At 19.6% G+C, this 13,391-nt stretch overlaps 5 protein-coding genes across 5 annotated transcripts; 3 read left to right on the top strand and 2 right to left on the bottom strand.

The window, feature by feature from the left end:
• Window positions 1-1,070: 1,070 nt before the first annotated feature.
• On the top strand, window positions 1,071-2,966 carry SDHA (flavoprotein subunit of succinate dehydrogenase, putative; the record flags this gene model as incomplete). The annotated part of the gene is made up of 1 exon (XM_028675647.1): window positions 1,071-2,966. The coding sequence occupies one exon, from the start codon at window positions 1,071-1,073 to the stop codon at window positions 2,964-2,966; it is 1,896 nt and encodes a 631-aa protein (XP_028532215.1).
• A 1,163-nt stretch (window positions 2,967-4,129) lies between these two features.
• Window positions 4,130-5,794, bottom strand: TLAP2 (thioredoxin-like associated protein 2, putative; the record flags this gene model as incomplete). The annotated part of the gene is made up of 1 exon (XM_028675646.1): window positions 4,130-5,794. One exon carries the CDS (start codon window positions 5,792-5,794, stop codon window positions 4,130-4,132), a length of 1,665 nt encoding a protein of 554 aa, XP_028532214.1.
• A 1,320-nt stretch (window positions 5,795-7,114) lies between these two features.
• Window positions 7,115-7,750, bottom strand: PRELSG_0618000 (apicoplast ribosomal protein L27 precursor, putative; the record flags this gene model as incomplete). The annotated part of the gene is made up of 1 exon (XM_028675644.1): window positions 7,115-7,750. The coding sequence occupies one exon, from the start codon at window positions 7,748-7,750 to the stop codon at window positions 7,115-7,117; it is 636 nt and encodes a 211-aa protein (XP_028532213.1).
• Window positions 7,751-8,159: 409 nt separating this feature from the next.
• On the top strand, window positions 8,160-9,152 carry PRELSG_0617900 (conserved Plasmodium protein, unknown function; the record flags this gene model as incomplete). Its single annotated transcript, XM_028675643.1, has 5 exons — window positions 8,160-8,352; window positions 8,521-8,555; window positions 8,639-8,674; window positions 8,904-8,958; window positions 9,067-9,152. 5 exons carry the CDS (start codon window positions 8,160-8,162, stop codon window positions 9,150-9,152), a joined length of 405 nt encoding a protein of 134 aa, XP_028532212.1.
• A 596-nt stretch (window positions 9,153-9,748) lies between these two features.
• On the top strand, window positions 9,749-11,614 carry PRELSG_0617800 (Sec1 family protein, putative; the record flags this gene model as incomplete). Its single annotated transcript, XM_028675642.1, has 1 exon — window positions 9,749-11,614. The coding sequence occupies one exon, from the start codon at window positions 9,749-9,751 to the stop codon at window positions 11,612-11,614; it is 1,866 nt and encodes a 621-aa protein (XP_028532211.1).
• Between the last annotated feature and the right edge of the window lie 1,777 nt (window positions 11,615-13,391).

The raw sequence follows: 13,391 nt of genomic DNA, 5'->3' as shown, positions 1-13,391 counted from the left end.
AAATAGGAGTAAAAAAGTAAATATATCTGAAATAAATTGTATTCAATTAATAAAAACACATATAATTTTAACATTCAACTGTACAATAAAGGAAAATGACTTTAGTATTTAATAGTATATATCACTTTTTAATTTTTACTTTTTTAGTAATGTAATGATACATTTTTTTTTGTTTTGTTTTTTTATTGTATAATTGAATAATAATACAGTTATGTTTATAAACATATAAATGTTCAATTTTTTTTTTTTTTTTAAATTATATAATATATTTCATTTTTTTTTCCCCCTTTTTCTTTAGAATAGTATTTTTTTAAAATAATGGAATCCTTTGTTAAGGTTTCCTCTATTTTTTTTTTTTTATTTATTTATATAAAAACTTAAACTTGTTTATGTATTATTTACCGTAGATAAACTAAAAATTTATTTACTTTAAATAAAAATAGATTTACTAAAATTTCATTTAAATAATATTTGTTGAAATAGTATCTTATAAAAAATATGTTAATAATATATAAAATTTTATTTCAAAATTGAATTATAATTTTTTGAGGTGGAAATTAATCATAATGTGAAATAAAACATAATTTTACTTATTTTTGTAACTTTTTACATATATTTATATATATTTTATTATGTTCATATTTTAAGTACATTTAAAAAATTTTAAATAATATTTCATATTATTTTTAAGTTATATATGTTTATTCTAAATTGAAGTTATGAAATAATAAGTTTTTATGTTTTGCATTAAAATATTAAAAACTATATATTCATAATAAAATTTTACATAAAGAGTTTAATACAAAAATTAAATTTTACTTTTATAAATTATCTATAGGCATACTATGCATATTAATATTTAAGTTCCCTTTTTTATACTTTATATTTTTTTATTTATATTTGTTATATTTCTTTTATACATTATAAATTTAATATTATTTTATTTTATTATTTTTCTTTTATTTATTTATTTTTATATAATTTTATATATATATATATATATATGTTTGCATATATTTAGATATAAAAAAAAAAAAAAAAAGGAAATAAAATAAAAATAAAGAATAATAATGATTAAGAACAGCAAAAAATACATTAGATTTTTAAATCTTAGTTATTGTAGATTTTCTAGTTTGAAAACAAAAGCGTATGATGTGATAGACCATCATTATGATGCTGTTATAGTTGGTGCAGGAGGAGCAGGACTACGATCAGCTTTAGAATTATCTAAAAATAAATATAAGGTAGCTTGCATAAGTAAATTATTTCCAACTAGATCACATACTGTAGCAGCTCAGGGAGGTATAAATGCTGCATTAGGTAATATGACAGAAGATGATTGGAGATGGCATGCTTATGATACTATTAAAGGATCAGATTGGTTGGGAGATCAAAATGCTATACATTATATGTGTAGAGAAGCACCTGAAGCTGTTTTAGAATTAGAAGAATTTGGGCTTCCATTTTCAAGAACTAAAGACGGTAAAATATACCAAAGAGCTTTTGGTGGGCAAAGCTTAAAATATGGAAAAGGAGGACAGGCATATAGATGTGCTGCTGCTGCTGATAGAACAGGACATGCTATGTTACATACATTGTATGGGCAATCACTATCACATAATTGTGTATTTTTTGTTGAATATTTTGTATTAGATTTATTAATGTTAAATTCTAATGAATGTATTGGTGTTATATGTATTAATATGGCAGATGGTAAAATTCATAGATTTTTTACTCCCCATACAGTTATTGCTACTGGTGGTTATGGTAGAGCTTATTTATCTTGCACTTCTGCTCATGCATGTACAGGTGATGGTAATGCAATAGTTGCAAGAAGTAAATTACCACTTCAAGATTTGGAATTTGTGCAGTTTCATCCTACTGGTATATTTCCTGCTGGTTGTTTAATAACAGAGGGTTGCAGAGGAGAAGGAGGGATTTTAAGAAATAGAGAAGGAGAAGCTTTTATGATGAGATATGCACCAAAAGCTAAAGATTTAGCTAGTCGAGATGTTGTTAGTAGAGCCATGACTATAGAGATAAATGAAAATAGAGGGTGTGGTCCCAATGGTGATCATATATATCTGGATTTGACACATTTGCCATATGAAACGTTAAAGGAAAGACTTCCTGGTATAATGGAAACAGCTAAAATATTTGCAGGAGTTGATGTTACTAAGCAGTATATCCCTGTTTTACCAACTGTTCATTATAACATGGGTGGAATACCTACTAATTATAAAACTCAGGTGTTAACGCAAAATGTCAACTTTAATAAACTTAAAAATAATTCAACTGATGATATTATTGTTAAAGGCCTCTATGCTGCAGGAGAAGCTGCTTCAGCATCTGTTCATGGAGCAAATCGATTAGGTGCAAATTCATTATTAGATATTGTAGTATTTGGTAAAAGAGCAGCATTAACAATTATGGAAATAGATAAACCAAATATCCCTAAAATAAATACTAACTTAAACTTAGGAGAAGAAACTATACAGAGATTAGATCAAATAAGATTTAATAAAGGAAGTATTAATACAGCTCACTTAAGAAAAAAAATGCAAATTTGTATGCAGAAGCACGCTGCTGTTTTTCGTATTGGCCCATTATTAGAAGAAGGGTATAAACAAATACTTGACATATGTTCTAATTTTAAAGATATATATGTTAAAGATAAAAGCTTAACATGGAATACCGATTTACTAGAAACACTTGAGCTTGAAAATTTATTAACTCAAGCTACCCAAACTATTTTAGCTGCAGTAAATAGAAAAGAATCTAGAGGGGCTCATGCACGTGATGATTTTCCGGAAAGAGATGACCATAACTTTTTAAAACATTCTTTAACTTGGATGACAGATAGAAATGTTGAAAATACTAAATTTTTTACTACATATAGAAGTGTTATTACAAAACCATTGGATAATGAAATGGAATATATTCCTCCTGTTAAAAGAGTTTATTAACATTTTTGCACTTTTTATTTTAAATTTTATTTTTTATATTTTAAAATATTTGTTTATACATATTGCCCACGAATATAATACATATTTTTTTATTTTTTATTTGTAATTCTGAATTATTATATGATTTTTTTTTTTTTTTTAAATGAAAGATTTTAAATTTTATATTATTTTGCTACTACTTTTGGTAATACACTTGTCTTTTCATTTGTTTTTTTATTTATTTCTACATATGATTAACATTTCATCTTATTAAAAAAAAGTAATCGATTAACTTTTTTATTTGCATATATTTTTTATTTTTTTCTTAATTAATAGGAATTTTTTTTTTTTTTTTCTATTATTATATTTTAATTATAACTTCAAAATAAGTAAATTTTGTTGTTATATACTTAGAGATTTGTTCTATTTAAAATAATTTCTGAAGTATTTTATTATATTAAATAATAAAATAAGATTTAAATTTATAATTTAATTAATTTTTTTTTATTTATAAACTTCTTTGTTAAAAAAAATATAAAATGGTGATATAGAAAATTAAATCATAAAAAAACATATAATGTAAAACATATGTCAAATATCTTTTAAAATAGACATGAACGAAAAAAAAAAAAAATTGTATAGGAAAATTTATAAAAATTAAAAAAAAGTAAAATTTTTTTTATTTAAAATTCAAATGCTAATATAATATTAGCTATTATTCTATAAAACACAAAAAAAAAAAAAATATATATATATATATTTAAAAGAATATGTAATTTATATGTGTATTATAAAATAACAAAATAATGCATAAAATAGAAAAAAGTCAAAAAAATATAAAATAAATTTAAAAGGAAATCATAGTCTTATTAAATTCCATATTCAGTTTTTTTTTTTTTTCTTATAAGTGTAATTGGTAAGTATTCAAGGAAACTTTCATAACTATATTATTATTAAGAATACAAAAAAAAAAAAAAAAAAATTATAATTTTTGAAGTAAAACTAACTGGTAATATATAAAATAAAATCATTAACAATGAATAAGAAAAAAGGTAATATTACTGAATGTGAAATTCATCTAATATATTTTTTTTTTTTATTCCTATTAGTTTATTTTGTTATTAATATTTTGTAGTTGTAGTCTAAGTTTATTACGTTTTTATTTTAATGTAATTAATAATTATTTATTGCTTTTTAAAGCTTATAGAAATTAATTTCTGTAAACATATAAATCCAAAGTTCATCCAATTTCCACAAGAATATGATAATAACGCTCCAGCATTTGAAATTACCCAAATTTTACCGTTAGTGTCAAAGTCAATACATGATATTTTTAAATTGTCCTTTATTATTTTTTCATTCCAGCACTTATCTTTTTTATTCCAAACAGCTAATGCTCTCTTTGAATTAACAGCCCATAAATCACCTTTATTATCAAATGATAAACATGTTAATTTATGAAAACCTTTATATTTTATTTTATTCCATTTTGTTCTACTCCATTTTAATAATTCCCCTCTACGATTTATACACCATAAAATATTTTTTTTATCAAAACCAATATCAATAATTTCTTCATTAGCTAAATTACCAAAATTTTTAAATTTGTTCTTCATTAATTTTAAAACTTCGTAGGAATTATTTATACACCAAATATTACCTTTATTATCATATCTTGCTTTAATGAAAAAATTAAAATTGTTTTCTATTTTTTCCCATTCAAATCCATTCCATTTTCTTATTACATTACTTTTGTCAATAATAATCATATTTTCAAAAGTTTTTAATCCTTTGTTTAAATTTATTGAATCGTCATTGAAATCTAAAGAAATAACACATGGTAATATGCCTTTATTATTTATATATATTAATGTTTTGTTTTTAAACTGTATTTTTCTATTTTTTTTATTATTGTGACTATCTAAAGAACTGTTTATACTTTTCCCTTTTTGATTTATTTCATTTGTTTTATCTTTATTTTTTTTATAATCATTATCTTTATTTATATCACTTTCTTTTTTATTTTTTAATTCCATCATTTTATTTATTTTTTTTTCTTCTGTTTTTTCTTTTTTTTCATTTGCAAGAATTTTATTCATCTCACTAATCATATCTTTTTCTTGAAATTTTCTTGCGTATATAGCATCTTGACTTTTTTTCAATTTTTGGGAGAAACTTGAGTTTTCATTTACCTTTTTTGTAATATCCCCTTTTTTATGTAATGGTACGTATTGAAATTCTTGTTTTTTTATAATTGATACATCCGTATTATTGTATCTTACTTTTTCCATAGTTGTGTAATTTTTGTTTCTCTCTTTTTCTATTGAATTCATTCTATTATTAATTAAATCATTCTTTTTTTTTTTATTAAAAAATTCAGGAATCTTTTTATAATATGGTTTTAATGGTGCAATATTTTTGGTATTAGACGTTAAAGGTGTTCTAACTAAATTAGCATTTAATTCATAATTGGCATTTTTTTTAACTTCCCTTTGTTTAATATTGTCAAATAATGTTGTCATTTGCTTTCCTGTATTTTTATTTTCAGGTATAAACTGAGAAAAACTATATTTCAAAGGGGATTCTGTGAAATTGTTAGCATTTCTATAATAGTTTACATAGTTTTTTGATTTTTCACTTTTACTAAAATTATTCTGATTATTAAATTGATTCGCGCTTATACTTTTTTGTGTGTATCTATTGTAATTTATTTGTAAGGGATGTCTATTATGAGAAATTATTGAGGAATTATCAGTTATCCTTTCATTTTTATATGGACTTAAGTTATTTACATTTAATACCATGGGATTGGTATATTCATAATTGGTTCTTTGTTTCGCATATATCATTTCTCTCTTTTTTTTTTTTTTTTGTTAAGGATGTAGAGTTATGCATATTAACATAATTGATTTAACATTGAATTCTCAAAATTTTTATCTTTTATTTTTGAAAAACTTCTTTTTTATGTAAATATTAAAGTTAGTATGCATAGCAAAAATTAAAAAAAAAATTCTTAAAAAAATAGAATATTTATTTTTTTGTTGCCAACAAATATACTATATGTTAAAATGTATGCATTGTCCAATTTAATCCTATAATATTTATTAATGAATTTTTTTTTTCCATAAAGCAATATTTTTTTACTATAATTTAAAAAAAAAAAATTAAGAAATATTAGCTGTTTAAAATTCTTTCATATTTGTATTTTAATGACAGATAATTCTATGTGAATTTCTTCTTAAATATCAAGCACACTACAACATAACTAGCCGATTTTTTTTTTTTTTTTTATTTAAGCTGATAAATAATAAGAAATTTAAATGTGCATATTTCTGATAAATTAATAAAAATAGTTTTTATGCACATTAAAAATAATTAAAAATATATATATTTATATATATATAATTGTTTTTTAGACTCAATTGCCTTTCATTTAATTTGTGAATTTTACCTTACATTATTCTTTATTTTTTTTTTTATCTGTCTTACTTAAAAAAAAAAATAATAAATGAATAAATTGTTAATATTTAAAGGAAATTTTAATTACAACATTGAGAAAATATAAAAGAAAAAAAAAATTTGCATATGAATTTCTAAGATTATGTAAGAAAATTCCTTAACATAAAATATTTATAAAGTGAGTTCAAAAAAGAAATATTTTTAATCATTTTATAATCACTATCTACAATTTTTTTTTTTTTTTAAGGTTATAATCATGTAATTTGTATATCTTTAGCTTCCAAATAATAAAATTTTAACAATAATGTTTTGTAAGTAACTATTCATAGTATGAAAACTATTTTTAAGATAATATACATTTCTATAATTAAGTACTAGAACAAATGAACATTTTATTTTTAATATATTATGCAAAATTGAAAAATAATGTTTAAAAATTAAAATATTATCAATTTTTTGATTTATATTCAATTTAGATGTAAAAATAAAATTGAATATATTAGAATGAAAGAAACAAAAAAAAAAAAAAAAAAAAAGTAAAATAAAAAAGTATATTAGTAAATATATTAAGAATAAAAAAAAAAGTTATACAAATTTTAAAAAAATTAAGTATATAAGAATGTTTTATAATCTTATTGTTTAAATTTTAAACTTTTTATGTTTGCTTCTTTATGTTAAATACTTCTATAGTTCTTTTTTTTATTTATATATTAAGCTGAAGTCCACATTTTTGACAGACTTAATATTGTTGGATTTTCTTGGTATATGTCTTTGAATGTCATTTGTTTCGGTTCACTAACATCAATAATACTTACAGTTCCCTTAAAAAAATTCACTTTTCCTGCCCTAGTGGCGACTAATGTAAAATCTCTTCCTTGCTTTACCCCGTAACCAGGTTTGAATGTGCGTCCTCTTTGCCTTACTATAATATTACCAGGATAAGCAAAATTATTTCCTAATATTTTTACACCTAAGTTTTTAGGATTACTATCTCTACCATTTTTAGTGCTTCCTACACCTTTTTTTTTAGCCCATAATTTATTTAAATTCCTAAATTTAATTATTTTCACTTTCATATGAGAATTTTTTATAAAATATCTTTTTAAATAGTTATTTTTAATAAATAAATTATATTTAAAAGTTTTATGTACATCGCTATTTCTTCTCCTGAACAAATATATATTATTAATGTATAATTTTTTTTTTTTATGAGGAATTATTTTTAAATTGGAGCCTTTTCTCATATATCCTAAATACATTCCTAATTTCTTGGTGTTAGGATTTATTTTTGCATTAATAGCATATTTAATTAGTACAAGAAATATATATAAAAAATGAATTCTCATTTACAATGACTTCTATCAATATAATTAACAATTTATATTTAGTTGCATTTCATAATTTGGTCCACATATATTAATTATACATTTGATCCATATAATAATTGATAAATTTATAACAAAATATATTTATACTTGTATATATGTCACTCAATAAAATGTACTTTTAATCAGTAAAAAAAAAAAAAAAATGCTTTAAAATTATTTACATATATAAATTATAAAAAAATATTTTGTGTTTTTTTATTGATTTTTATGAATTGATAAATTCACTTATACTGTTAAATATATATGCAGACTCATTTAATGTGTTTAGTATATCTTTTATTCTGAGAATATATATTCTTTTATTTACATAAAGTTAAAATATATTTCCTTTCATTGATAGTTAAATGAAAAATATATTTTAAAAAATATGACAAAAATTTTATATATTTTATTTTTAGTTTATTGTCTTTTAATAATAGTAAAATCTGATATAGAAACGTATATTCCATTAAGTAATGATGAAGTAAAAAATAAATTTAGTATTCGTGTCTTGAAAAAATCTTCTATAAAATGCGGTTTAGAAATTAATGATGAAGCAGAAATAGAAATGAGGGCATTTTGTAAGAAAATTCATATACTAGTTATATATATTTTAAATATAATATATAATTTTCGTACTAACACTTTTTTTTAATGTATTATTCATAAAGTTTAAAAATAAAAAATTTTCAATTTATTTTTTATTTATTTTTTTTGCTTTTTTGTATTATAAAAATTAATATAAATAGCTCCTGGAGTTAGTATTATGCCTGAAATATTATCAGTTAGTTTTATATATACATATACTTTTTATTTTAATTTTTATTGTTTTCATATGATTTTTTTATACATCCCCCAAATTTTTAGGATTATAAATTTGGCTATGCTCACCAGAAATTTATAGTAAATATACATGTTTTTAACATATATATTATTTTTTATGAATTTATTTTATTTTAATATTTTATTTATTAAACTTTTTTTATTTTACTATATTTATTTTACTTTATTCACTTAATTTATTTAGTTTTTTTATTTTATTTTATTTTATTAACTAATTTATTTATTTTTTTAAATATATATTTCGTTTTATTTATTTTATAAATTTATTTTTTGTTTTAAATTTTTGAAGGTTGGAGAACATAATATTTCTCTTTTAAATAAGGGTTTAAGAGGAATGTGCATAGGTGAATTAAGGTTAAATATATATAATATTTCTTTTTTTTATGAATTTTTATATTATTGGATAATAATATATTTCGTATTATTTTATTTGTTTTTATTCAGACGTATAGGTATACTAGTTGGAGATATAGGGAAAATATATTATGAAATAACTTTAAAAGATTATAAGAAAAACAAGAGAAATACAGAACTTTAATGATCTTGATATTTTATGTATATATAATGTAAAAAAAAAAAATCTTCTAATTATATTAGGATACTCCAAATTTAATGAACTATATGTTGTATTTTTGAATTTTTTTTTATGTTTTTTCTTCTAGAATTATATGAAACTTTGTACACAAAATAAACATATAAAATATATATATTTAAAAATAAATATAATAAATTCAATCAAACATCATTATTGCAAAACTTAAAATAAAAAACAAAACAAAACAAAATAAAATAAAAATAAAATAAAATAAAATAAAATAATTAAATAATTATAGTGTATAAATGAAGCACATAAATAAGAGAACAAAAAAAAAAAAAAAAAAATTTAAATAATAAAAGCAAATCTGTAAAAAAAAAAAGTATAATTTAAAGTATGAGTAAATATTTTGCTTAAGCAAAAATTTTAAAAAGGGCCTAAAAATATATAAATTCATAAGTATATTAAAATATATTCCAAATATATTATGAACGTGCACAAAATTTAAAAGATTGTAAGTAAAATAAATAAATGTTATATACATGTATATATATTTATACATATAATGATATTTTAAAGTAATAAATTGAAAAGATAAAATGTCATTAAATATTCAAGAACAACAAAAAAATAGTGCAATTCGTATGTTAAATTTAAATGATTATAATGAAAATCTAAATAATAGTGGGAATATATTATATTATTCACATGATAAAATATGGAAAATATTAATTTATGATTATGAGGGACAAAATATTTTAGCACCACTTTTAAAGGTAGGAAATTTAAGACATCATGGTGTGACATTAAATTTAAATATAAATAAAGAAAGAAATACTATCCCTGAAGTTAATGCTGTATATTTAATAGATAACAATAAGGAAAATATAGATAAAGTAATTAGAGATATGATAAATAATATGTATGGTAGTTATTATATTAACTTTCTTTCATATGTTAGCGATGAAAATTTAGAATATTTTGCTAGTGAATGCGTTAAAAATAATATAGTATCATATGTTTCAAGAATAACAGACAGATATTTAAAATTTATTAGTCTATCAAGTACAACTTTTTCTTTAAATATACCATTTTGCTTCAAAATTTTACATGAAACAAATGATGAGCTAATACAGAATGTTATGGATAAAATAACAGAGGGATTAATTTCTTTTTTAGTAACATTAGGTGTAGTTCCAATTATAAGGGTTTCGTCAAATCTATCATATCCTTCAAAAGCTATTGCTGAAAAATTGCATAAAAAAATTTATGAGTTACTTAATTTAAGATCTACGAATAATTTTGTTTTTAACTCAAAAAATATTCAGAGACCCTTATTAATTTTGGCTGATAGAGATGTTGATTTAAGTATAATGATACAACATTCTTGGACATATCAAGCTTTAATTCATGACATATTTGATATAAAGTTAAATAAAATAAGTTTACATCAAAATAATTTAAATGATAAAAATAAGGTAGTAAAAAGTTATGATATTGATAGTAATGATACATTTTTTTTAAATAATTGTAATAAGCCTTTTCCAGAGGTTGCTAATAACATTAGTGAATGTTTAAATAATTATAATGATAAAATGAAAAATTTAAACAAAAATGATAAAATGAATAATGATAACTTAACAGGAGGGTTAATGTCCGCTATGAATATATTACCTGAAATGACTGAACATAAAAGATTATTAGATATGCATACAAATATATTAACAGAGTTAATAAAAGAAATTAAAGAACGAGAATTAGATAAATTTTATGAAAATGAATTTGATTTTGAATGTTCGAATGATAAAATATGCATACAATATATGAATAATATATTAAATTCATCAAAAGGAAATAATTATGACAAATATAGGGCCTTTTTGTGTCTATATTTGGCTAAAAGAAATTTAAATTCTCAAACAGTTGATTCTTTTATTCAACAATTAAAAAATTTGGGTGTAGATACTTCTTCAGTCAATTTTATCAAACAATTAGAAAAGTATAAATCTATGAATATAAATATAAATATAAATTCCCAGTTAAATCAAGCAAATAACACTACTTTTAAACAGCATCTAAATACATATAGCAATATATTTATTGACAAAGGTTTTAATATATTACAAGGAGCAAAAAATTTATTGCCAAAAAGAAGAGATATAAAAATAACAAAACTAGTAGAAACTTTATTAGAAAATAAACCTTCATCATTAAATGATCAATTTATCTACATTGATCCAAAAATTCCACCAAATAACCAAATGGATAAATTATTCATCAAACAAGAAAATATAAAAGACTGTATTATTTTTATGATTGGGGGAGGAAACTATATAGAAGTTTCAGCTTTAAAAGATTTAGAAGAAAAATTAAATAAAAAAATTATTTACGGAACAACTGACTTTATAAGACCAATAAATTTTGTTGAGGAATTAAATGAAATCGGAAAAACTTTCGCAGCATAATTTTATATATAAATTTAAAATAATAAAGCCATACCGTCTATTTGATTTTTCTTTTTTTATGTTTTTTTGTGGAGTCAAATTTTCTTTTTTTTTTTTTTTTATCATATACACTAAATAAAAATTATTTAATTACATATACACATATATTTATTAAAAAAACTTGTAAAATTTAAATATTTATTATAAAAAAAAATATATATATATAAATTTAATAAAATAAATTTTAATTTTATTCAAGTATTCTTTTTTATATTTTTAGTTGCAATTTTATATTACTTCATTATATATGAGATTTTTTTAAGTTTCTTTTTTTTTAAATCAGAAATAATAAATTCATATGAATTAATCTATATTTATTTCATTTCAATTAATTTCATTAAATGACCTATATTAATTATAACTCATAAAAAGGAACTAATATTTATTTTCATTATTATACATTAAATCTTATGAAAATAAAATAATAATACATAAATTTCAATTTAACATTTTTTCTTTTTACTATTAATTGAAAAATATAAATAGAACTTACATATAATGGGAGAAAATTAAGGAGTGCTTTCTTATTCGATGAACTATTTTTTTTATTTAATATTGTCGTTTCTTGTTGTATAAGAAAAAAAATTAAAATGGCACTTTTATTTTTCTAAATTATTTTATGTCAAATAAAACCTTTAGTATAAATGGATATATATTTTTAAATAATATATATTTAATAATATATTTATTCCTTTATTTATTATTATATTACTCCTTTTTTATAATACAAGAGAATTTTATTAAAACATTACAAATATAAAAAATTTAAATTAATTTTTTATAACGCTTCATATTTCATTTTATTTTTTTTTTTTAGTATTAACTTTTTCCTATTTAAAAAAGTTATATTTATAAGATATATAGGTAAGAAAAAGATATGCAATAATTATGTATAAATATACTTTCATTAAAAATTTAAATTTAAAAATAATTTATAAATGTATTTTTTATTCTTTTTGGTTAAATCCAGTTTAACTTTTTATAAATATTTTAAGGAATGTGTTTCATTTTCTAATGAAAAAAAAAAAGTATATATTAATTTGAAAAAAATATTTCAAAATTCAACGAAAAAAAATTTATATTTAAAAATATATGTTTTTTAAAGGATTGAGTTTAAATGCTATATATAATTCTCTCATAAAAAAAAGAAAAGATATCGCATAAGGAACATTGTATGAAATATAGTTGTTATAAATTATAACATTTAAAGAAAAAAATTAAAAGCCATTTTTTATTTAGCTTATTTAATTTAGTGTAATATGCAAGTTAAATTTTACAACATAAATTTAAGAAAATTTTTTTTTTTTAAATTTATGTTCTATGAAAAGCTTTCAAAATTTTTTTTTTAAATCTATATTAATAAAGATTTTATTATTCCTCACACTCGCACCTAAAAGTCTGCATGTATATATTTTTTTTTTCACATTTTCTTGCAATTTTTTTTTTTTTTTTAATTATTTTTTCAAATTTTTCACATTTTTAATATAAAAGCAATTTTTTTTTTTAAGCTTAGAATCCATTATCTTTAAATGAAAGTTATAATCATTCATTTTTTTTTTATTTTTGTTTAAAAAAATTTTGTTAAACTGCTTCTATCGCTAAATGTGTTATTCACGTTATATATATATATATATAAGAAAATAAACATTTACTTTCTTATACAAATTTATTTTTGTAGCAAAATTTCGTACAATTTTATGTTTTATTTTTATTTTTTTCAAAATTTTTTGTCCATTAT

Source organism: Plasmodium relictum (assembly GCF_900005765.1).
Source record: "Plasmodium relictum strain SGS1 genome assembly, chromosome: 6".
Classification (NCBI taxonomy): domain Eukaryota; phylum Apicomplexa; class Aconoidasida; order Haemosporida; family Plasmodiidae; genus Plasmodium; species Plasmodium relictum.
Note: the sequence above shows the minus strand (reverse complement) of the source record. Positions and strands in the feature narration are given on the sequence as shown.